This window comes from Leptonotus elevatus, chromosome 1 (assembly GCF_054856555.1).
Source record: "Leptonotus elevatus isolate MCC_2025b chromosome 1, RoL_Lele_1.0, whole genome shotgun sequence".
In the NCBI taxonomy this organism is placed as follows: Eukaryota; Metazoa; Chordata; class Actinopteri; order Syngnathiformes; family Syngnathidae; genus Leptonotus; species Leptonotus elevatus.
In genome coordinates, this window is record NC_141239.1 from 11331400 (window position 1) to 11358341 (window position 26942).

General features: G+C 37.1%; 1 protein-coding gene across 1 annotated transcript; it reads left to right on the forward strand.

Annotated features, from left to right (window-relative positions):
• The first annotated feature begins 733 nt into the window (after positions 1–733).
• On the forward strand, positions 734–25516 carry myom1a (myomesin 1a (skelemin)). The gene is made up of 37 exons (XM_086090551.1): positions 734–1084; positions 2351–2614; positions 5196–5345; positions 5592–5778; positions 5858–6015; positions 6115–6207; positions 6312–6400; positions 7137–7178; positions 7439–7600; positions 7684–7845; positions 8677–8818; positions 8950–9149; positions 9238–9291; positions 9614–9738; positions 11005–11188; positions 11270–11444; positions 11679–11800; positions 13794–13990; positions 14061–14187; positions 14884–15068; positions 15129–15243; positions 16291–16447; positions 16611–16717; positions 16893–16937; positions 17596–17732; positions 17813–17957; positions 19288–19347; positions 19415–19482; positions 19553–19678; positions 22077–22164; positions 22690–22728; positions 22836–22941; positions 24278–24441; positions 24530–24566; positions 24737–24759; positions 24950–25005; positions 25082–25516. The coding sequence occupies exons 2-37, from the start codon at positions 2397–2399 to the stop codon at positions 25349–25351; spliced, it is 4515 nt and encodes a 1504-aa protein (XP_085946677.1). The 5' UTR covers positions 734–1084; positions 2351–2396; the 3' UTR covers positions 25352–25516.
• Positions 25517–26942: the final 1426 nt, after the last annotated feature.

Sequence of the window (26942 nt, forward strand, 5' to 3'; positions counted from 1 at the left end):
CGCACCCGTCGACGGGAACGCGCAACCGAGGGGCACAAAGGCGGAAGCACAAGTACTGGGACGCGGCCCACACGTCGCAAACCGGAAACGGAAAAAAGGTTGATGGGTGAAAACCCGGAAGTCGGAAGTGCCGCCTCCTCCGTGGCATATAGTCCATTCGTAGTACAGTAGTTAATCTGTCTGGAATGTACTATGTAGCTGACACTTGTTGCATGGTAGCTATTTTGATACTTTTATCAAAATCGTGTTACACTACTCAAATTCCTTGGTAACTATGAGATAAAGAAAAAGAAAAGTGATTTATGTGTCCAAGATAGACAGTTGCTTTTTGGACCCGATGCACAACTGCATGCTACGGACAAAAGCTGTTCTTGCAACCACCCCATACACCCTCATATCAATTTATTTGTGCTCTCTCGTTTCTGCATCTGACAGTCACTCAAACCCAAGTGCTACTTGAACATTCGTCTGCATAATTTCTTTTGAGAGGATCTCATTAGTCAATACTCCCTTTGGAGATCCTGTCGTAAATCACTCACTGTTGAAAATTAAGCAAAACACACACAGAAGTTGTCAGAAACAGTGAGATGTATGCGCTATGGCTTCAGCCACGAGGGGCCAATTTTTAGTACAGTAGCCTACTTTACATCCAATTGTCCGTGCCTGCCAAAAGCACTTTAAAGCTTCTTCTTTTTTTTCGTGGAAGTAAAAATTAAATAAAATTACATAAATAATGAAAACGTACATTTTGTTATATATCGAGATTTTTTTTATATGTATAAATGTCAAAGACAGAAAAGTTACAACAAGTCGACATTTCCTCTCTAAAGTTACAGGGTGGCGGGGTAAGCCAAGGAGCTCCTCTCCTCCTTGAGATCTAAATTTAAATGTGTCCCAGCCTTAAAAGGTCCTGAGGGTGTCTTGTGCGTTCTGCAGAGTGGCAGCATTATTTTTGGTCTGTGGGCCACTCTCTTGTCCACTGGCCCTCACCCCTGCTTGCCTTCGCTCGTTCTGGATTTGCTTGATTTAACATTTTTAACACCTCATATTGATCCATTGTTGGATTCCTGGAGACTTGGTTGTGGTAAGTCTTGTATATTTCATGTTAATTAACACCTAGTAGTAGTAGTGTAACATTTTAATTTGAAAGCTCCTCTTGCTGGTCAGTCATTATATATTTATATAATGTATGTTAACATGCTTGACCTTGTTGTAGAGGCCGCATGTTTCATTGTTTTGATAGAACATTGAAAAATGAAAAAATGCAGTAGGCCTACTACCTACTTACTACTTACTTACTGTACTTATCATTGACATATGCAAAATATAGATAAACGGAACGGTCACAACAGAAAGCATTATGCATGTCATAATAATGATTTGATTCTGGAGAGTCATAAACTTGAAAATAGGGAGATCAAGAGTTGAAGAAGGAAATTATTTGTGTAGATGACAACGGGATTCCCATAATACAGGCAATTTTTGGGGGATTATATCTGTATTTGATTAGGTATTCATATAATATTTTTTTATTAATAATAATTCAAATCATTTTGCTTAGTATTTGGATTTTTTACAAGGAAACAGTTGTATATATTTTTTTAACTTTGTTATTGTTTCTATGTTTACACAAGCGTCATTGCTTCAATTATTTGATCTTATATATGTGCACTTATGTGTATATAGATATATTTAAACAAGTGTTTCTTAAACTGTCAACCATCGTTATGATGTGCTTTATAATTTGTATAGGTGTATGTTAATTGAAACAATTTTGCTTTTTTACCATTAAAATACTACCATTAAAAAAAAAAAATTCACATTTTATATTTGTTTTTCAACAGGCAACATGAATTTTCTGGACAATTTATATTTGTAAACGTGTATGTTAATTTTTTTGCTTTTTGTTTTTGTTTTACCTTCAAATTTAAATTGTTGTAATTTTATTTTATAAAATTTTGTTTATAGCAACTTAGGAAGGCAATAATTGTATTTATGATAATATAATTTAATTAAGTAAATTTTTCTCACATTTGTGTTTATTTATTTTAGGTTGTTTTCCCCTTTTTTGTAATGTTTTTCTCCCACTAAATAGACATTTTTAGTACTTTTTCCCATTACGTAATCGCCATTGGTCGTAAACAGCTGCAAGATAACACACTGTCATCACAAATACAAAGACAAGTAAATAAATGAATTGACAACAAACGTGGGACATAAATAGACCAACAACACAACCCATGTTGTCTTAAATCAGTATGGTCATCATAAATCAATTTACAATGGTCATAAATCAATCTAAAATAGTCATAAATCAATCTATGGTGCTAAAAATGATGTTTCTTTGCAGAGCTGGTCCAGACGTAAAGTGTGTGACATTGCGGAGCGCCCCCAAGATGTCAGGATCAGTGCAAGTGTCACAGAAGGAGCAGCAGCTGCAGCATCGCAAGGAGCAGCATCAGGAGGAGCTTCATCGTCATCACCATCATCACCATCGACAGCAGCAGAAGCAGCAGCAGCAGCAGCAGCATCACTATGAGAGCAGCAGTCACTTGAGCAGCAAGTCCTCCTTCAGCAAACAGTCCTTCTCCACTTACAAGACCACCACTCGTCGGTAAGAGGATCTGAAATATCAATTTGAGATGGACCTGAGGTTGTTTTCATGGGATTTTTACAAGTGATATATGGTTTTCAATAGGAACTTTGCGTAATGGTGCCTTGAGATACAAGTGACCTAGTTTACCAGTTTTTGAGATATGAGGCATAGAAGGACCAATTAAAAAAAAAATCTGACTTGTGAGTGCAAACTCAAGATACGAGTGCTTACATGTAACAAAGAGACATTGTAACACATTGTGTTTTTTTATGGTAACATCACTTAACTTCCACTACCTAAATGCTAAAATACAATGGGAAACTCCTTGTATGCACATAGGCTAATAATTAGTATCTCTGCGGTGGTGGTGGGGTTGCAAAGGATATCTGAACACAAACAGTGCTGCAACACACATAGACAGACCATCCAACAATATATATAGTCATATAAACAATGTAATTTTACAGAGGTCAAAAGAAGTCTCTCCAACTTTATCATCCCAGGAACTTTTTTTAGTCCCAGACCAAAAGATGGCTCAGCTGGGTGTGAATTTGTACTTTTGAAAGTTCCACAATCCTTTCTCAGGGGTCTGCACCCTTGAAATTATGTAATGGAAATCTTGTATTTTACGATAGCCTTTAGTCCTGGGGAAATTTATCAGGGCCAAAAGAAGACCCTAGTACAGGGGTGGGATAACTCGGTCCTCGAGGGCCGGAGTCCTGCAAGTTTTGGATGTTTCCTTTCTCCAATACAGCTGCTATGTTCCGCTCATCAGCAAGCTCTGCATAAGTCTGATAACGATCCTGTTAATTGGAATCAGCTGCGTTGGAGCAAGGAAAGATCCAAAACCTGCAGGACTACGGCCCTCGAGGATCGAGTTTGCCCTCCACTGCCCTAGTGCATTTAAGAGGTTTAGAAACCTTGGAGACAGGACTACTGAACCACTACATCATCGATGGTTTGTCATTCTTCAATAGCCGACATGTGCTGTTGTTTTACCTTAAATTGTTGACATTTTCATCCGTCAGTGTTTAAAAAAAATCTGATGGAAAATCTCCACCTTAGCAGCTGCAGTGGCATTTTTAGGTGTGTCAAAGCACATGTGCATTTGTGTCTCACACAACACAAGTCAATACACAACACAACATGTATTGTTGTGTCCTTGACGCAGCAAGTGTGTCCATCTCTATAAAGAGGTCAGGGAAGGAAATTGAGCTGCAGTCGAGCGCTGCCAGATACATTCATGACCAGCTGGGCTATTTGTGAAGACTGACTAGGACACTTTACTGTATGACACTGAAGGGACTATCCCCGAAGTTTGATTATTCAATTCCGTCTTATTTGTTTAGCACCAAATAAAGTACTTATCTTGCATTACTTGTACGAAATTAAAACTTTTCTACCCCACGACACGGGAAAAATTTCCTATTTTTTGTGAGAGCTCCTGGAACCATTTGCATTAGGGTCTGGAGAATTATAACCTTGTATTGACATGAACTACACGTATTTCACTGGCTCTGTAAAAAGACTTACCACCCTAGCAGGGTTTTTTTTTTACAGGGTGGCAGTACTTTTTAAGAGGTCCAGGGACTTTTCGGGTAGGGTACGCAGTGGTAGATCCGTGGTGTTTCCGGATATGTTTTAGTCAGAAGTCAGTTTTTACAGACTCTAAAAAGAAGATGTGGCATTTGTAAAGCTGGCGTTAATGTGCTGAGTTTTAAGAGAAAATCCTTAGATGCTATGGTTTAGGGAAGGAATTTAGAATTAACTGTTTGATCTCTGTTAAAAACCAAAACAGCAGCAAGTAAACAGTTTGGATGAACTCAAGTGTAGAATCTTGCATGTTATGAATGAGTTCTTTGAGTATTATTAAGTAGAGTAAACGTTGTTGTTTTTTTAAGGAAAAAAAAAGATCCCGCCCCTAACACATGGCTGGTAAACCCCACCGCCTACTAGTATAATTTTTTTTATATATACTTTGTGCTATCCTGTTATGTATTTATAAACCCCTAACCAAATGGTGTCCAGGGTCAGGCTTAGGTGGACTGAAATACATCTTTCATTTTTACATTCAGTGCCAAAAGATACACTGCATGCATGCAAGACCCCCTAAAATAAGCACATGCAGTCATTGTAAAAAAAAAAGTGACAGATGTGGACAACAAGTAGCAAATAACTGCCTCAGGTCTAATGCATCCATTTTCTATAGGGTTCATTCATTCAGGCTGAGTCTATCCCAGTGAACCCCAAACTTCAAAATTGTGAGGCAGATGTGCTAAACACTAGTGCAGTGTGCTTCCCACGTGCATCATATCATGCATAAATAAGTTACAGTGGTGCCTTGAGATAGCTTTGTCTTAAAGTTTGTTTAGCTTAATGCTAATTCAAAACATTGCTTTTGACATGCTAATGGTTAGCAATCATTAGCATGTAATTGTTGTTGTTTGGCAATTAGAACAGATTTATGGCATTTCCATTCATTTCAATGGGGAAAGATGATTTAAGATTCAAGTGTATTGAGATACAAGCGTATTCACAGAATGTATTAAAGTCGTATTTCAAGGCACTACTATATAATGTTTTCTCTATTACTGTCAAGCGTGAAAACCACCATGAAGACCGAGAAGAAGGATCTGGAGCAGGTGGTCAAGTCGTTGAGTCCGCTGCCAAAGCGAGCCAAACGCACCTATCTGGCCACCGACTTGGATAAGGAAGTCATCGGCTATGTGATTCCAATTTTCAGAGCCAAGTGAGTGCCAACATTCATACACTACTCACAAAAAGTTAGGGATATTAGGCTTTGGGAGAACTTGCAGCAGGATGAAACGAAAATGCATTAAGCTCCTCTAAACTTTTGAATGTACAATTTGCTGTTCCCTCTCAAAATTTCTCCTTGACAATTCACCTGAAAAGCCCAAAACTCAAAACGTTTTGTGACTAGTGTAATTGAGACATGTCTTAAGATTTGTGTGAGAATTACATTTCCATTGTGAAGCCATGTCGAGGTGCGTGGGTTGATGGAGGCCCGCGAGGACGACGTGACCGAGGAGGGCATCAACTACGTGGCCATGAGGAACCTGTTCGTCCGTGAGGCCAGGGAGACGATGGAGGTCAGGGTGGAGAAAAAGACCAGGACCACACAAATCCGAGAGTCCGCCGAGCGCGTGCAACTGAATAGGACTGTAAGTTATCCTATGTCCTTTAAAAAAATAATAATAATAATTCCTACTCAAATGTGAATCTCTCTATGTGTGGCTACAGTTGGACGAGTGGACGGAGTTCCGCAAGAAAATGAACCCTGATAGCCTGATGCACCCCCCGGAGATGACCACCAAGCCCCGGGGACATACCGTGTGGGAAGGCCAGACCATCAGGTTGCACTGCGTCGTGGCAGGGTGGCCCAGACCAAGAATTGCCTGGTATTTGATGTATTTTCAATTGTCATCATACAAGTGTAAAGAGAGGCGGAGCACTGTGTATTGATAAACTAGAGATGTTCAAAACCCCTTTTCTTCAAGGTACAAAAACAACGTGCTGATCGACGCCAAAGCACGTCCTGAGAAGTACACTGTGGAGAGCAATTACAACATACACTACTTGGAGATCAAGAAGTAGGTAAACACCAAGTCTCGTTGACACGGGCCCAAAAATTCACATTGTGTTCACATGGGATGAAGCTGAATTTGGTTTGCCTTTGACCCACCCACCCCACCAGCTGTGACTTCCTCGACACGGCCGCGTATCGGGTGTCTGCACTCAACGTGAAAGGAGAAATGTCCTGCGTGGCCACTGTGGTTGTCAAACGTAAGTAAATTACAGTCAAAGGCAAGCTTACTCAAGTCCTTTATAGCAGGTGTGGGCAAAGAATTAGCACACAAAGCCCCCTTCATTAATCCAGCCACTGACCAAGAGTCCTATAAAAAAAAAAAAAGAAGTTGCTACTGGTCAAATAAAATAACATTAACCAAACTTCTTAATTATAAAACATATATTTATTCATTTAAAAAAAATCTCATTTTAACTATACATAAACATAAAAAATTTTTGGGTTTTTTTTAAATTATTATTTTTTTAGTTAATTTAGATAGGCCTATACACTATTTTCAAAACCTTTTTATTTTTATTTTGCTGAACAATAGCTTAATTGCCTACAAAAATATTTTTAAATGAATTTATAAAGTGAGGATGAATCGTTTCACTTATTTACATAGTTTACACCTTTAATGATTTTTAAAGCATTTTAAAAATGTATCTGTTTAAAGTACCCAAGGTTGTAATTGATCAAACATAATAAAATACATTATAAATAACCTAAAAAAATGGAAATGAAAAATTATTGGAATATCTGAAAATTATTAAACTTAACATATTTTACACGTATTTGATTATTGTTATTATTATTTAATTTTACTTCATCTACAAATGTGATGATCATCTGTCCAGTTTAACAATCAAACATGTCCCTCAAGCATTGAAGTTTGCATTCTCCTCATTTGTAGTGTTTGACTTTTAATGAAGGATAGCTCTTTTTTCTTTGCAGGCTTCCAGGATGAGGATAGAGATCTGAGTGTGACCCAACCTCGTGAGTCAATCTGAGTAACAGCTTCATAATGATTACCATGATATTGAACAATGTGATTCGAACTTCTAACTAACAGAATTGTTAGAGACAGCTCTGTGTAAACCAAATATAAATTGCTTTCAGGAAAAAAAGAAAAGAACAAGAAAATTGTTTATTATGAGAATTTGCTCTTATTGTGCCAACACTGTCAGTATGCCAAAGAGGTTTCATGGCTGGAAAAGTTTCCGTGTATGTTAGTGAAAGCGTCCTCTGTATCTCAGACGGCTTCAGCTCCGAGCACGGCGTCACGTTCAAGACGACCATCCTGGAAAAATTCAACGTTGCATTCGGCCGCGAGGGCGAGACGCTGAGCCTCGGTTGCACTGTTATCGTGTATCCCACCGTCAAGAACTACAAGCCCGAAGTGGTGTGGTACAGAAACGGTGCGTTGACATTCTTTCCGGACAATGTTCCCCACCTGTTTTGAGCGTTAAATCTGAAATCTTTTGGCTTTCCCCACCATCAGGTGTACCACTGAAGACATCGCAATGGGTGCACACGCAGTGGGCCGGACAGCGCGCCACCCTTACGCTGGTCCACCTCAATAAGGAAGACGAGGGCATGTACACCATGCGTATCTTCACTAAGTCTGGCTATGACACCTACTCTGCATATGTGTTTGTCAGAGGTAGGTCTGTTCATCGGCGGGAGGTGTTCATTTTTTACTGGAATAATAATAAAAAGGAAACAACATAAATATGTAACAATTTACCTTAAATATTTTTTGACAATAATATTTTATATGTGACCTCACTAGTGTAAACATGACATTCTGAATAATTTTACATTTGGGGAATATGAGTTATGCAGCAAAATCCAGTCGTTTTTATCCATCTCAGGAGGCGGCCATTTTGCCGACTTCTGATATTGATAAAAAATGCTGGATTTTGCTGCTTAACTCATATTCCACTAATGCAATATTAACCAAAATACCATATTTAGACCAGTGGGGCTGCATAGAACATATTATTGTCAACAACAAAAAATGGGTTAACTTCCCCTTTAAAACAACTTTAAAAGGACTGGAAAAAGGCTGAAAAGAAAGTGTTTATTTGAGGGAGGCATTTATTTTATTGAGCTGATGATGTTAGTCAGGGACAGCCTCTTTGTTTTGTGGCAACTACAGTACATGTAAAGAACCGGAAGCAACATTTTTTGAGTGTCTGTGGATTCTTTCTTTTTTGTCCATTTATCCATCCATCATCATTCCAAAGGTGTTTGATGGGGTTGGGGTCAGGCAATCAATATCTTTGATTATGAAAGAATTTAGTCCAACCCCCTTGATTCATCTATGAGGGTTCGTGTCCCAAGACTTTTGTTCAAAAAGCATACACTAGCCTACACTAAGGTTGAAGAGATAGGTCAGACAGTGGATACTTAGTGGGTAATAGAAACCAGACAGATTTAGAAACACAACTGCTCACAAGTATGTGTGTGTGTTTTTTTTTTGCTATGCCAGATGCCGACGTGGAGGTGGAGGGGGTCCCAGTAGCCCCTCTGGATGTGCGCTGTCACGATGTCAACAAAGACTATGTGGTGGTGACCTGGAAGCAGCCCGCCGTGGAGGGGAGCAGCCCCATCCTGGGCTACTACATCGATAGGTAGGGCGACCCTCCCCAACCCAACATTATGTACTGACATTTCCATTCATTTCAATGAGGACTGGTGATTTGCGAGACGACTGTTTTGAGTTACGAGCGTGGTTAAGGAGTGAAATAAACTTGTATCTCAGGTGCGAGGTGGGAACGCACCATTGGGCGCAGTGTAACGACACGCCGGTCAAGTACGCCCGCTTCCCCGTCACTGGCCTGGTGGAGGGCCGCTCTTACATTTTCAGGGTGACGGCCCTCAACAAGGCGGGGGTGAGCCGTGCGTCTCGCATCTCTGACGTGGTGGTCGCCATGGATCCCTTCGACAGGGCCCGCCTCCTTGGTGAGGAGCAATTGAGGAGATTCTAACACTAGACAAACAATGTGAACTTGTCTAACTGTTAGTGGTCTTTTTTTCCACACCCCTGCAGGACCTTCTGCCCCTTGGACTGGCATGATCAAGTTCACAGAGGAGGATCACACCGGTAGTAGCTTACTTGCTTAGTTTTATTTAGTACTGGAAAATGTTCACAGTGTTTTACTTTTACTAGATTGTATTTGCCAATAGTGAAAATCTACAAATAATTAATGCCTCCCCAGCTCAAAAGGGGTTTAGAATTGCCAACAGATGCCACAAGTTAGTAGCAAAGCGTAATACATACATACCTCAGTATTCATAGCCTCTGCCATCCCGTATAATGAAATGTGAAAAAGGTGAAGACATTATAGCTGCACTATTTAATTTTTTTATATACAGTACTTCTATATGCTTTTTCCATCATTATCATCTGTATGATGTGCCCCCAGCTGGAGTGGTCCCTGGAGAACCCACTGAAGTCGTGGTTACCGAGGCAACCAAGAGCTATGTGGTGCTTGCCTGGAAGCCTCCAGTCCAAAGGGGTCATGAAGGAGTCATGTATTATATTGAGAAGGTGAGAAGTGCTAGATGAACACTTGAACAGTCATTTTGGGGCAAAACATTTTCAGCATATATAGTTGTAGTCTCACTGGACTAGTTGTTACTTAATCAGCATGAAATTATATTACAAGTTGCTGTTAATAAAAACTATAATCTTGCAATAGCTAATTTGTAATTTTATGTAAGTGAAGTCGCAATAACGAGTGAATACATTCATGTTTTGAAAGTGGTTAGAATTTTATAAGGATTAAATCGGAATTTTTCTGTAAAAGTTCAAATCTGAAGAGAATAAAGTCATAACATTAGATCAGATACATTATATGAGAATCAAGTTTGAATTTACAAGGAAAGTTGATATGTTATGACAATAAAATAATTTGAATTTTTATTTAAATTAAAATTTTGTAACACTGAAGTTTTTTTAAGAAAAAAAATGAATATTATTATAATAGTAAAAAAAAAAAAAAAAAAAAAATATATATATATATATTGAAAAATCACTCTTTTACCAAAATTGCACTTTTAAAAGAATGAAAACACAATTTTATAGGAATAAAGTATTGTTAGTTTTTTAAGGAAAAAAGTTGTAGTTTTAAGAGAATAATCTACTTTACCAGAAATAAATTGTCAAATTACACAAACAAAGTCCACTTTTTTTTTTCAAGAAAAAAGTTGAACTATGTAGTAAGAATAGAATCAGGGGCAGAGCTACTGGTGGTCATGGGTGGCAATTTGCTTACCCTCCCTTCCTTGTCACTCTCTGGTCTGATAATTTTACACAACTAAAAGTGCAATTTTATTAAATAAAGTTGAAATCTTAATCTCAACAATAAATTTGTATTTTTGTGAATATGGAAGTTGCAATAAAGAAAACTAAGATTTTAATATTACAAACTATACAGATGAAAATGCTGCATTTGTTTGGTTTGTTCGTTTAACTCATTAATTTTAATTAAAAAAAAAAAAGATAGATACAAGTTGAATTTGTTTTGTCACCATGCTCTTAACTCCAAACACTTGTATTTAAACATTTTCTCCCACTGAAATGATGATAATGTAAATGCCATTAATACGATCCACCCGATCAGTATTATCATAATCCTTATCTCGAAAAATTCTTAAATTCAACAAAATTACCTGATACATATGGTAGCCATCTAGGTCTATCCATCCATACATTTATACTCGTAAGTGTACTGGATCTGTACTGCATAACTAACACTTTCACATTTAATTCAAGATTGTATCAAAAATATCTGTTGGCGGCCATTTGCTTCAGTGCGTTTCAGGCTCGGACACGTGGCAGAGGGTGAACACGGGCATGCCCGTCAAGTCTCCTCGCTTCGCCCTGTTCGATCTTTGCGAAGGGAAATCGTACAGCTTCCGCGTGCGCTGCTGCAACTCCGCCGGCGTGGGCGAGGCCTCCGAAACCACTGGCAACATCACCGTGGGAGACGTTCTCGGTGAGAGGACCGGACATTACATAAACCCTTTACAATTGTTGAAATGAATGTCATCGTCGTCATCGCCATGCTTCTCGATAGACCTGCCTGCTTCTCCGGGCACACCTGTGGCAATCAGGAACACCAGCACCTCCATGGTGGTCTCTTGGGGGGCCTCCAAGGATGTCAAGAACCTGGTGGGCTACTACATCGAATACACCGTGGTGGGCACCGACGTCTGGATCCCGTGCATCAACAAACCTGTCAAGCAGACCAGGTAAAATACTTTGGCAATGGGGAATTTTGTACAAATTAGCGTTTAAATAGTTTTGATAGTTAAAAGAAAAAATGATGATAATGATGATGATGATGGTTGAATTCCAAATTGCTGAACTTTTGCCTTCCGTTCTAGCATGCAAGCCACTGTGCCACTACTTAGAATTGCAGCTCGTAATGTACAATGCAACCAAAAAAAAACCCACTTTTGAATCCTTTTGTGGCTTGTGTTCAGGTTCGTGTGTCATGGCCTCACCAGCGAGACGACGTGCGTGTTCCGAGTGAAGGCGGTCAACGCCGCCGGCTACAGCCTGAACTCCACAACGTCGCAGCCAGAGCTAGTGCGGGCGGCCATTTGTGAGTCTCCTCGCTTTATTTGACTGGCCTTGAGGCTTTCTCTCTGTCACCATCTGCGCTCCAACTTCATCAACTTTTAATATACTACTGAGAACGCGATCTTCTCTTGTGCTTTGAATTTCCTTCTTGACCTTCTGTGTTTATCACTTGGTGGGAAGCTTTACTTACATGTATTTTTATTTTTTACCAACCTCGTTGTCTTTATCGGATTTATTTTCTCGATATGGCCTGCCACGGCGTATTCTGCTTGCTTCTTCTCTTTAAGGGGACATATTATAGAACATGTACTATTTAATTCATTTTATCAGAGTAACTGGGTCTCTGGATACCTACTCATAATCCATCCGTTGTGAAATAAAACATTATTAAGAGTGAAAACAAGTATTGGTTTCTTAAAAGTGGCACTTGCCTAAATCTTATACAGTATATGCAGGGGTGCATTGAATTGAGTGACCCAACTTAAAAAAGAAAACATGCTACAAGCATGTTATTAGGACACCTGGTAGCTGTTTTAAATTGTGAAAATAAATGTTGAATATGCCTCCTTTAAGAATAGTGCCGACTGACTAATGTATGTGCGTGTGCATCACTAAAACTTTTTTTTTGGGGGGGGGGGCTACTTCTGCGTGGTGTAGCTGTTGACATAGCTGTGTGCTAACTCTTCAGGAGGTCTGGTTGGTGCATGGACAAGGTGAAAAAGGCTAAAAACATACTTAAAGAGCATGAAGCTTCTGTGTAAGTACTTTTATTTATAACGGCCCCTAAAAGGTGTGTGTGTGTGTGTTGTGTGTGTGTGTGTTGTGTGTTTGTTTAAACCATGCTGTAGGCTAAAGCTGTAGATCATTAACAATTAATAGAAAAAGGCTGCAAATTTGTGAGGAAGAAACTTCCAAGAGTGGCGGCCATTGGTAGAAGCCACCCTTTTAGACAAATACTGTATATTTATTGATATGTCTGATATGGACATGAGATGTAGCAGGTATATATTACGAAGGAAAAAAATAATTGCTGTACAAAAACAAAATCTTAATTTTATGTCATAGTAGTAATATTGCAATAATATTGTTTTACTTTGTTAATGAAGTACTGTCTGAATGTTTTTTTTTTTTAAAGAAAGTCATCATCTTTTGAGAAAAAAGTATTTGGAAGTGAAAAAGTAGACCTAACTTAATAAAGAAAAAGTTACATTGAGCGAACAAAATAACCAGAAAAAGTTCAAGATCAAGTCGTACCTATTCGTATAATTCACACCATTTATAATCTTATAGAATAATATTGTGACTTTGTGAGAAAAATGTCATAATTTTATCAATTTAGACAATTTTTTCCAAAAAAGTTTGAAATTTATAGGAATAAAATCATTATTTTACATGAAAAAAATAATAGTAATACTGTATTAAGGGGGGAAAATAACAAATAAATCATAGTTTAATGAGAATTATGTAGCATCTATTCATAATCATATAATCATTTTATGGCCAGAAAAAGTTTTAATGTTATTCAAATTAAGATGAATTTATTTGTTGCATTCTCTTAATCTTGCAACAATAAAATCTGAATTTTGCAAGGGTAAAATGTAATTTATGAGAACGAGATCTTAATTTCATGTGAAAGTTGGATTCTTAAGAGAATATCCGTATGAAATATACACATGCAAGAACTATAAAACATGGAATCTTGCAGAATAAAATGTAAAATTTCAGAAGCAAGTTGTAATTGTACAAGATTAAATCAAGAGAAAGTCATAATCTCACAAAAATGAAGTAACTCGCAAAAAAAAAAAAAGCGATTCAATGTGGCTCTAATACTCTATAATATATTAATATAAGTTGTGTAGGCCTTTGTGAGCATTCATAAGATAAGGCTAACAAAAGTAATCTTGAACTGCATGTGAGTGAGATCCACTGGGCCATCCATCCGAGATCATTCGTGAGCTTCTATTTTTCATAATAAACAAGCGTATCCCATCCTGTACATCTGTAATATGCTGCAGCCGTCCCTCCGATGCCAACTGATGTGCACCTGCTGGAGGCTCACAGGGACACGATGTTGCTGGGCTGGAGCGAGCCGACCAACAATGGAGGAGCGGACATCAGAGGATACTTTGTGGATTACAGGACCGTGAAGGGACGCGTGGTCAGCAAGTGGCACGAGCTCAACCTCCACGCCTTGACCACCACCTCATATAAGGTGAGCTCCCGTCCAAACACTTAGTTTAACTGTTTTGGCGGTGAACTCATCTGCATCTGTTTCTGCTCAGGTGGAGAACCTGAAGGAGAACGTAGTTTACCAGTTCCAGGTGCGCGCCATGAACATGGCAGGTTTGAGCGATGGCTCGGTGGCCAGTACAGCTTTAAAGTGCGAAGAGTGGACCCTTACGGTGCCAGGTAGAGGACCATGCAAACAGGCTTGGGGAGTAACGGAATACATGTGTCGCCGTTACATAATCAGATTGCAAAAAATATATATATATATATATTCCATTAAAGTTACAGGAAAAAAACTGGGTAATCAGATTACATGTACATTTATAAAAAAAAAATGGGGATTACTTTGAGGGATTACAATAGTCGTGTTCACTTTTTTGTTTTGGTGTTTTGCACTTCAGGGCCACCGTATTGAGGACTTGTTTATGAAAACATGTATGTTAAGGTGCATTGAACACTAAATTGACTTCCGCATGTTAGCTAAAATGCACATAAACAAAAATGCATATGCTAAGGCTCAGTAAAAACAAATCTACCTTTGAAGTTTACAGAAACTGTAGGTATGTTATGTCAATTATGTCAATTATGTCAAGTCTTCATATAAAAAAAAAATACCTCTACTGGTGTTTATATCGTGGGGGAGGGGCAACTCATGCTGGACTCTAAAATGCGTTTAGCGGCAACACTTTATCCCAAAAATAAAAAAATGAAAAAATCAGGAAAAGTGAAATGGTGAGAAACAACATGTTAGGTTCTGTGATTATCTTTGATAGTTACATAAAAACGCATGCATTCAGCTATAAGGAGGTTTGACACTGCATCCATGTAAACTTGTAAAGTGTCCTCAAAATGTCCACCCCTGGTTTATTATCCAAGGTGCACCCGCTGGTCTTCACGTTTTGGAGATCCGGGACACCTCCATGGTGATCCTGTGGGAGCCGCCTTTATTCGATGGCCGCTCTCCCGTCAATGGCTACTATTTGGACTTTAAGGAGGCGTCAGCCGGGGAGGATGGCTGGACGGCTGCCCACGAGAAGGCCAACAAGTCCGCGTTCATGAAAGTGAGGGACACTTGGAAGTAAAAAGAGAGAACCTCCTTTTGACTGTTGTTGTTGATTTAGGTGAGCGGGCTACAGGCTGCTACATCCTACGTCTTCCGTGTGCGTGCTCAAAACCTCGCTGGGGTGGGGGATCCCTCTGCGGTCTTGGGTCCCATCCTTGCAGAGACTTGCCCCGGTGAGTGCAACTGTAAATCTCAGGAAAGTCTGAACTGTTTTGTTTTTTTACAGTAATTACAAAGTCTACTATATTAAAAATGACACTAAACCTGGAATTAAGTTAAAAATGACACAAAAAATACTGTAATAAATATTTTTTTTTAACAAAAACTATAATTTAACATACAATGCATATTTTTAAATAAACATTAAATTCAGTAAAAAATATTTTTACTATATTTTAAAATAAAACATTTTACCATATTAAAAATTACAATAAATGTTTATTTATGAATTAAAAATCACAAGGGTAATTTAGAAATTGAATTAAAAGTTTTTTCTAAATTACAAATTAGACTGAACATGTTAAATACTAAAATAATATAAATAAATAAAAATTAACAATTAAAAAATAATACAAATGTTTACACTATAATTTAAACTAAATTAATTTATAACATGAACATTTTATTATGTTAAGGATTACAATAAATGTTTAGTTCTACACAACACAACAGCATAAATAAAAACTATAATTAAACATTTACCTACTCTAAATACAAAAAAACCCACTAAACATGACTAAATTAACAGTAACACAAAAATAGTAATTGAAAATTATACTAAACACTGAAGAAAGAGAAGATAACACATACATTTTAAAAAACACACAAACAATTACACCAACATTTTAATTATATTAGAATCAAGAAAAGAAATATATTGATATGATTATATACTACATTTGGTATTATATTTTAAAATTAGATGGCAGAGTAAGATAAAAAAATATATATGTTAATTTAGGAATTATACATAAGTTAAACTAACTAAAAGTTGACTACAATATTTAAAATAATAACATTTAATTAAAAATAAAATTTAATGAAATACAAATTTAATCCAAATATTATTAAATTAAAAATGACAAACAAGTTAAGAAATTATTTTATTACAAAAAAAAAACACAAAACGCTAATAAATGTTGAAATAAACTACATATTGCAGCAAAAAAAATGACACTCCAAGTCTTTCCAATCATGTACCATGTATACTCTCCCATCAGGCACCAAGGAGATCTATGTGGATGTGGATGATGATGGCATAATCTCCATGGTCTTTGATTGCCCCGAGATGAGTCAGGGCTGCGAATTTGTTTGGTCTAAGAACTACCAGCCCATCACAGACACCTCCAGAGTGACTATCATCAACGAAAAGGGCAGGTAGGCATCAATTTTTTCAAACGTGTGCCGCAAGGGTCAATTTTTGGTCCAACAATGTATGACACCGGACGGGCATGTACCGTGGTGGAAACGTGTTTAAGGACAGCCAATCAATCGCGGGTTATCTCTCATCAGCTTCTACTTTGGTGTACTCAACTTTCAGGTCCAGGGCTATCTTTAACAACCCCTCCCTGGAGGATCTGGGCATTTTCTCCTGTGTAGTCACCAACATGGAGGGCGTCTCATCCAGCTACCAGCTCACAGAGGAAGGTGAGCCGTGGCCCCAAACGCACTTGCGCTTTGTTGGCCACGCGGAGAAATTCTTTGTAACCGATACACGCAATTCCCAGCTGCCAGACAAATGGAAAGTGGCACTCTGTGCTATGAGGAAAATGCTGAGGTCGTGACAATCACCCCTTTGTTCTGATCTTCTTGTTGTTGACAGGTCTGATGCGTCTGCTGGACATCAGCCACGACCACAAGTTCCCTGGTGATTACGCCGCACCATCAATAAACAGCTCAGCTTGAAAATATATCCCTTATCACGCATCACATTCTCACCAGAGTGGTACCATGAAATCCCACCGCAGTCCATTTTGTGACATTGGTCAAAACAAAGTACATTATTGTATTGATTAGCTAATTGGTTATTTTTACTTGTATCTATTTATTTAGGTTTTTTTTTACATTTTATCATTCTTTTTTGTCGTTAATTATTTAGTTATTAAATGTATTATTTATTTACTATATTTTGAATTTGTTCCATAATCCAAAATGACCAACATAAAACCTTAATAATAACTGAACAACAATAGTTGCCACGCAAGCATAATGTACAGTAATTAAGTTGAACACTTAAACAATTAACTTGTTAAGTATCTAATGAAATCAACCACTAATGCCATTTAAAACATACACATACGTCTCTCTACCTCCTGGGTCACTAGTGGCTAGCATGACATGCTAACTGTTTACGTCTTCACTTACAAAACAGATGCACTCAATTGCATGGCAGCAGTGACATAATAAACCTACACAACACAACCCTAACTTAAAGGCGACTCAAAAGCACTAACAAGGTACAACTGTATAGTGTCCACGCATGCTGTGTATCTGCTAGTGAGTCCTCCATCTTTGTTTGTCCTCAGTTATTCCCTTTAAGAACGAAATGGCCATGGAGTTGCAAGAGAAAGGCCGTGTACGCTTCTGGACTCAGGTGGAGAAGTTCAGCAAGGACTGTCAAGTAGAGTATGTTTTCAACAACACCATCATTCATCAAGGAGATGTAAGTCCCATCAAGGAGATGTATTATTTCCCTAATTCTTCCACAAATTAAAAGTCAATTTTCTTTGGGCTGGTCTCCAGAAATACACCATGAACTTTGACAAGACCACCGGTATCATCGAAATGTTCATGGATTCCCTGGAAGTCACCGACGAGGGCACGTTCACCTTCAATTTGGTAGACGGCAAAGCAAAAGGCGCCACCAGCCTGGTGCTCATTGGTGAAGGTATTGCGCACAGTTTTTCCAGATAGTTAACTATCAACCTAAACGTAAAACTAAAATAATTACACATTGCGTTTTTAAAACTAGCGCATATCTTTGCTGTGGGGATGTCCGCTTAGCTTTATGCTAACAAACAATGTGAAATACCAATGACATGCTAAGGGTTAGCGACAATTGGCACGGTTTTAGAAGCAACAACTAATTGATGGTGGACACTAGGGCTGGGTATCGATTCCAATTTCCTTAATTGATTTGATTTCAATCCACAAGAATTCGGTTTGTTTCGATTTAGATTTTTCCAGATTCGATTCACTTCAGTTCAATCAAATTTTAATTAATTAAGGAAAATCAGTTCTTCTTAAATATCAAGGACATGATAAAAATAAAAAAACTCCACAAACATTAAATTCCAGATTAAATTTTGCAGAGCCAATAACTAGTTTGTTAAATGATTTATTTAATAATGAAAATAACACGTCTTATAATCACTTGAATGTACACAAACATTGACATCAGCATGGATGAGATGAACATGTTTTCATAATTCAATTTCAATAATTGCAAATATAAATTAAAAAGATTCTGAATTGTCATGATGTGCAAATAAGTCAGGTCTTTCATAAATGTAAGAAAATACTTATAAATTCACGTGTACAGTAAATTTCAAGAAAACAGTAGTAAGATACAAAAAATGTGGCCTTTGAAAAAACTTTTTTTTTGTTAATTTATGGGAAAAAAGAGATATTAAAATAATCGATTCATGGTTGTATGAATCGATATCACGCTTGAAAAGGAAAATTGTTTTAATATCATTATTCGATTTCCACTATGAAGTGACTGATGTTACAGCATCTTACTGAATCACTTAGCCTAGTTATAGTAGTTATAGAAGTAGTAATAGTATTTGTTTTTTTTAAATTATTTTGTTACTCTGTTTTTATAAAGTATAGTATTATAGAGTGCTATTCGTTTTATTTAAAAAACAAAACATTTTTGTCTTGGTATTTTTATTCATTTTAATGGGAAATGTCATATGATTGGAGATCGTGTTTTGAGTTACAAGCATAACAACAGAATGAAATAAAGTTGTATCTCAAGGCACCATTGTACATCTCTACCATTCACCTTGGAACGACTAGTAATAACCCTCAGAGTCAGAAGAACTGCAGTAATCCAGCATTGAATAATGAAGCAATCAGTACATTGTACTGTCTAACGTTTGGCTGGTCATATATGCATGATTGTCTTTCCTGTAGTTAACATGTGTGTCCATAGAGGGGCAGCAGAAGAACATATTTACCTTCTTTTGAAACCTTGCTGTTCGTATGTGCAGAGTTCAAGGAGCTGCAGAAGAAGTCCCAGTTTGAGAGAGCAGAATGGATCAGGAAACAAGGTATAAGTGCTTCCTCTCATATTCTGTCATACACAAACGTGTGTGTGTGACACATTTTCATCCACAGGTCCTCATTTCATCAAATACCTGGACTTCACTGTCACCCCTGAGTGTGATGTGCTGCTGCAATGCACGGTAAAGACAAAAAAAGAGCAGCAAACCAACAAATCATTTTGTGAGACCACGTCCTCATTTGTGTCCGCAGGTAGGAAACATGAAAGCGGACACGCAGATCATCTGGTACAAGGACAGCCTCTCGATCGGTGAGCGCGACGAGGCTGCCAAGAAGCTTGAGAAGAAGGATGACGTGCTGACCTTTAACATCGGAAAGGTCAGCCAGTGTAGGGCAATGTGCTTCCATTTTGTCGAGCTATATTGTTCATGCGACGCAGTCTAACACATGCATCAATGACAAAACTGCTTTTTAGTGAAAATCATCTCGCTATGCACTCTTTGGCCTAAAGTATTGGAACACATCCCTTAATGTTACACAGATCTACAATAAAGTTAACATCGTTAGCTAATTCAATTACATTACATTAGCCTGCAACTGCTAATCAGAACAAATTGTAAAACCTCCCCTGGTGGTCAAGGATAGGCGCAGCTGCTGGTGCGCTTTCAGTCGACCCATGAACTGCCGTTGGCCACAACTGATGCCGTCACTCAACACAGAACGGCGAACAGTTTAGCCAACAAACTCGACACTGTCATTCGCTGACTCCCACGTCCCACAAAAGGAAATGATACGCCTTTTTAAATCAGACACGTTTAGTCACAGATGGGCACAGACACTGCAGTGCTGTAGAATGTGAGGATGCTGACCCCAAGTGTATGAAAATAATACCTGCACCTCCTATACATAATATACAATGGAAGCCCGCTACTTGCGGGGGGGATAGGAACAGGGTTGGCCCGCAAATATTAAAAAAATAAAATAAAAAAAGATATAAAAAAACCAAAAACATTTTAATCCTCGAATAGGTAAATCCATGGGTGCTGAACCACAAATATGCAGGGGTGCACTGTATTATGGCATATTTTATACACATAAAGCTTTAAAATATTTAAGTAAATAAAGAAATACAAATGATAGGTGGTTCAGGGAATGGATGGATGGATGATAATAATACCGGTACATGTATAGTTGCCACTTGGTAGATTTTGTCTATTGCGAGGGTTTACTGTATTCATTCCTAATATGTGTGTATTTTTTGTCTAATTATTTTTCCATTTTTAGTCCAACAGTTATGTATTTTTCCCCCTAATATTGTTTTTCCCCCTCCAATATATGTTGTCTAATATTTGTGTATTTTCTCCTTAATATTTGTGTGTATCTCTGCTAACATTCTAATAATGTTTTTATATTTTGTATTTTTTTATTTACCCGGTATTTTGATCCAATATATTTGTATTTGTAGTCCAATAGTTTTGTATTTTTGTCCTAATGTATGTATATATATTTGTATTTTTCAGTTAATGTTTTGCATAATGTTGTTTTTTCCCCCCTAATATTTTGACATTTTTCATTGTAACATTTATATTTTTTCCCACTATTTCCCTCTTCTATTCTGTAACAGCAATGCATATTTCATAAATGTTTTTATTTGCATGTAACATTTATGTTATTTGTCTGGTATTTTGCATTACTTCTACTTCTACTACTTCATCCCCCCCACAATCTTTTATAATGCATCAGTTAATTTAACATTTATTTATATTATATTAATATTATTTAAATTATATTATTTAATTAATTTGTATTTTTCTTTTAAATATTCTCTTGTGTTATAACAACACAATATGCATGTAACGTTTGTGTTATTTGTTTGGTATTTTGCATTATTTGTTAATTTGTTTGTTTGTATTTTTCTTTCCCCCCCCCCAATATTTTATGATTCATCAGTTAATTTTCTTGTACTGTATATTTTTATCTATAATATTTTTTTTCTCTGTGTAATATAATAACATATTTGTATTTTTCTTTTAAATATTCTCTTATGTTTGTGTAGATTTTTTTTCCTCTGAATATTCATCTAATTTTTTTAATAACAAATAATTATTAAGCATTGTGTTGTTTGTTTGTAATTTTGGATAATGTTTGTAGCATTATTGCTTTCGTAAGAGCTTGCATAAGGTGTGCCTAATTTTTACCAATATATTTTTTCCGAACGACACGGATAAACATCATCATTTTGCTCTTTCTATATATGAAGCCTTCTTACCATTTCATCACCGTCGTTGTCCCAATACCTTTGTCCATATTTTGCATTTTATAATGGAAGTTTTTCCCCAAAGAGAAGCAGTTTGTTGTCCATGTGCTTCTATTTCATCATTAACATTGTTTTCAATGTAACCTCCAGTGGCTGTCTTAGAATGGCCAGTGGAAGTCACATTATCGTCCATCACCGCATGTGCCGCTGTCCGTTGCCATTGACGTGCTCATGTGTCTTAATTTGCAGTGGGTTGTTATGCAAGACCCGCAGGCACAAAGTGAAGAGATAAAGCCGCCCGCTGAGGACGCGTCGTCGCTGCTGCCGCCAAGACCCAAAGTCTGGACCATACGGCTATTCATGCTTTTTTCATTTACTCCATGCTACCATTCCATTGTTTGCCATGTCACGTCTGCAGCGTTGCCTTGTCTGTTTAGCCGACTGTGCAGTTATTGAAGACTCTCCTCCGTCAGTGGACGCCACTGTTGTTTTTCTAACGTCAACGTTTTTGCCCCTCAGATTTCTAAGGATGACATGGGCATCTACGAAGTGTACCTAAGGGATGAGAGAGGTCAAGACAAGAGCAGGTTCGATATGACGAATGAAGGTAAGCACATGTACAGGAAATCCGGATTCCACTCACAACATTTTGTAATAGAGGTACAGTACTTTGAATAAGTTTTTTTTTTTTATCATTATGCTTACATTTTCCCCTCTTTTCCATATTTTTGCATTATTTTCTTTTTAAAAAAAAGGTGGGTATTTTTTATGAAAAATACCTTTTTAATGTTTGTATTTTTCATCTAATTTCGTATTGTTGGTCTAATATATTTTCATTATTTACAAATTTAGTATAGTAGTTAGGTTAATTTTTGTAATCTTTTCTAATGTGTATTTTTATTCAAATTTTGGTATTTTACTTTCATTTTATATTTTGTATTTTTTTGTGTGCAAGCGTGCACATAGTGTGCATACAGACCTCCCTCCGTGTGATTATGGCCAGTGAGATGTTGTGTCACCTTGGCCACCCCACTGAAAAATTTCTAGCTGCGCCCCTGATCTGTGCATAGTGGTGCCTGCTATTTTCCGACATTGCAAAAACTTCCTTTTGCATTTCTGTGTTTCTCTCTAGGCTACCAGGCTGTAATGAACGAGTTGTTCAGGGTGATTGGTGAGTCATTTAAGTGCACACACAAATTCTACTGTAATGATGGATGTAGTGAAGGAAGTTTGTTACTATTATTAATGATAAATACTTGTTTGATTTCCTCCCTTCAGCCAACTCCTCCTCTCAAGTTCAAGTCACCAGCACAGAACACGGCATCATCCTCTCCTCCGACGTCACGTACTATCACGAGGACCAGCGCATCAACTGGCTGCACAAGTATAACCAATTAGCGATTAAATGTTTACTTTGGCATACTTCTTGTGTACGTATTATGTTGACATTACAATTATTTATATTTTTTATGAAAATTGACATTTTTAAGGAGGTCATCTTACCCCGCTCTACTCAATCTACAACTTTTTTTTTTTGGCAGGTGAGGGCTGGGACAAATTAATGACATTTCCATTCATTTTAATTGAAAATTTAAATGTATTTATTTGAAATAGACAATGCACATTAATCAACATTTTACAATGTAAATTTAAATGTGCCCAAGTAAAGCAAATTTTCATTGGCTGTCCCTTGGGCGCATGTAAAAGACAGCCTAAAATGAGAGTCATTAAAATCACAAATCAATTACCAACAATATGCAATAATATTACACGAGTACATCTCCTGTACAGTTAATAGTGCTAACTAATCTCTCTCATCCAATGAGAGCAGGACTTCAGCTACTGTTTCAGTTTTTCTGTTGAAGACACTTTAATATTTATTTATATTCATATTTGAGGTCCAAGTAATTTGAGTTACATTCTAAAATGAGAATTGTTGAACCGATTTAAGATTAAACAGAGAATTGTTGACCAACATAATAACATTTCTTCCTGGTAACACACGATTGAATTAAGTTAATCCAAACTGAATATATTAAATTAATGAAGTTAATCCAAAGTGAATATATTAAGTTTAATGAACTCATAATTAATTAAACTTACTACATTCACTTTGGATACCTTAATTCAATCATGTGCTACCACGAAGCAATTTTATTAAGTTGGTCAACAGTTCTGTTTAATCTTAAATTGGTTCAGCAATTATTTTTTTAGAGTGTACGAGCATGTTATCGGAACAAATTAAACTCATATCTCGAGGCACCACTGTACCTGAATAGATACAAGAGGAAAATGGAATGCTCTCTCTCTATCCAGGTTGCTACCTTGCTGTATGTTAGCATACTATTTGTTAGCATTTGATCCGTTCTCATTAGAAATAGTACCTGATTACAGAGCTGTATGTAGAAATTATCTGATTACAATCTTGATTAATGTGCCTTAGTAATTTTTCTACTCTTGTTGCTATCTTGCTGTGTGTTTGTATTAGCATGTTAGCATTTTTTCCAATTCTCATCAGCAATGGGACCTGATTACAGGCCAATATGAACAAGTTGGACAACCTTTTCAATCTGCCTTAGTGACTGTTAATGCTAGTATATTAGCATTTATCCAGTTGAGTCAAAACAAAGGCCAACTATGGTGAAATTAAAGCTCACTGACCAAATGATTGGGCTAACTCCCCAAGTCTCAACATTTCAACAGGATTGTTTTGTTCCAAGGGACGCCAAGATCGCCGCTTCAGATCGTGTGAAAGCGGGAGTGACGGGCGAGCAGCTGTGGCTCAAGATCAACGAGCCCACCGAGAAGGACAAAGGCAAATACACCATCGACCTCTTCGACGGCAAGGACGGGGTCAAGCGCGTTGTTGAACTGTCTGGACAAGGTGACTTTCTTTTTCTAGTTACAAATTAAATTCTCTGGTTATTTGTTATTCAATATCATAAACGTGTGCGTGTGATTCCCTCTTGCAGCATGGGAAGAAGCGTTTGAGGAATTCCAAAGGCTCAAGTAAGTAAACAAACTCATGTGACTGAGTGCAAATAAATGCTTCCAGGTGGCCTAAACTGAAAATAACCTCCTCTGAGTGCTTTCAAAGTGCATTTCCTGCCAGTGCACACATTTTTTTTTGTCTTTCGAGAAGCTTCTGACATTGTGACTCTCCTTCCTTCCGTTTGTAGGGCAGCAGCCATCGCAGAAAGAAGTAAGTTAAGCTTGTGCCAGAAAACTTTTTTTCCTCCTGTCATGACTTTCATTTATTTCACAATTACTTGGGAGCATGGCATCATCTACGTATCAGACAACTCGAAATATCATTAAAAGCACTCAACCTAGCACACATGTAAAAAAAAACAAAAAAAACAAATTGTCCCGTCTTTGTATTTTTTGTTTAGATCGTGCTCGTGTCATTGGAGGCCTGCCAGACGTGGTTGCTATCCAAGAGGGCAAGGTAATATAATCTGTCTTCTTTCCTATTACATTACCTCAGTTCTTCACTGTTCTCACTGTATGTTGTTCTCCTCCAGTCTCTTAATCTGACCGGCAACGTGTGGGGCGAGCCCATGCCTGAGGTGAGCTGGACAAAGAACGAGCGGGAGCTGGTGTCTGACGAGCGCTACCTGCTCAAGTTCGAGCACGGCAAGTACGCCAGCATCGCCATCACCTCCGTCACCCGCGCCGACTCGGGCAAGTATGCTTTGGTGGTGCGCAACAAGTACGGAACGGAGGCCGGCTTATTTACGGTCAGCGTGTACAACCCGGAGGATGATGAAAACCTTGAGGAGGAGAAGAAGTAGGACTGAGAGGGTGGAAAGTGGAAGAGCGAATAGTCGGGTGTTTGACGGAAACACAAAGGCAAATAAAGCGGTGCTTTCTTAACATGTCCGTATTTTAAGCAACCTTTAAAAACATGTTGGTACTGTGAAGAATGAAAAACAATAAAAGAACTTCAGATATCTTCATCCATTGTTTGTTTTGTCATTGAGAAACTATGACATCAACCTTCAACTCATGGGCAAAAAATGGGCCGCCAAAGCGTTGCTGTGCAATTTTGACAGACAACTAAAAAAAAAGACCCCGAACCTACAAAAGTTTATAATATTGAATGTAATTAACATTTATTTATTTTTACATATTTTTTCATTGCATCACGGTGGGGTAGTGGGCTAGCATATGTACCTTACAGTTTTGAGGTTCTGGCCATCTAGTATTTTCCCCATAATATTTTTGGATTTTCATCCAATTAAATTTTCTAGTATTTTAGTAAAATAGGGTTGAACATTTTTCCTCTAACATTTGTGTATTTCCTTCAAATTTTGCTATTTTTATATAAATGTTTCTATTTCATAATATTGTTATGTCTCTGTATTTATTTCTAGTATTTATTTATTGTTTTTTTCATTTATTTATTTATTCCTAGTATTCGATGTGTTAGATTTCATTATTTTCAGATTATCCCCTCTATATTTTCGTATTTGAACATACCGTAGAGTATGATCCCCTATTCTTCAAATTTATTTAATTTTTTCCAATTTTCCCCCCAATATTTTTATACCTTATGTATTTAATCTAGTTGCATATTTTTCCCTAATACTGTATATTTCCAAACAATATTTTTTGTCGTCCAATATTTTTGCATTCTCTTTAAATATTTGTGCATTTTAAATACTTTTGTATTTTCTCCTAATATTTTTAGATTTTCTTGAAATACTGGTGATTATTTTTATTGAACTTTAAATTAAAAATAAAATAAAATCTTCAGACATTTGTGTAATTTTTACATAAGTTTATAGTATTTTTGTGTATTTTTCATTTTCATTTTAATTATTTTAGTGGATTCGTTTCTAATGTATTTTCAACTAATTTAGTATTTTCTAAATATTTGTGATATGTTTAGCTAATATTAACGTGTAGTTTCTTCATTGTTGTGGTGTGTTAATTTTTATTACTATCTTTTTCCAATGTTTGTATTGTTTCCTCATATTTTAGCTTTTTTTCCTAAACATTTTTGTATTTTTCATCTAATATTTTTATATTTTTGTGTATAACAAATTTAATTTCCAGTTTGCATTTAAAAAAGTATTTTGGGGGCATGCTGATGCCAAAAGGATATTTGTAAGAAGAAGAATAACCACAGTTGACCCAAAGTGGTCACAACAACAAGAAGAACTGGTCGGTGCCGCACACAAATTCAACAGACAAGACCCAGAGGTGCTGTGTGTGTGTATATATATATATATATAGAGAGAGAGAGAGAGAGAGAGAGAGAGAGAGAGAGAGAGAGAGAGAGAGAGAGAGAGAGAGAGAGAGAGAGAGAGAGAGAGAGAGAGAGAATATATATATATATATATATATATATATATATACATATATAATTTATTATTTTGG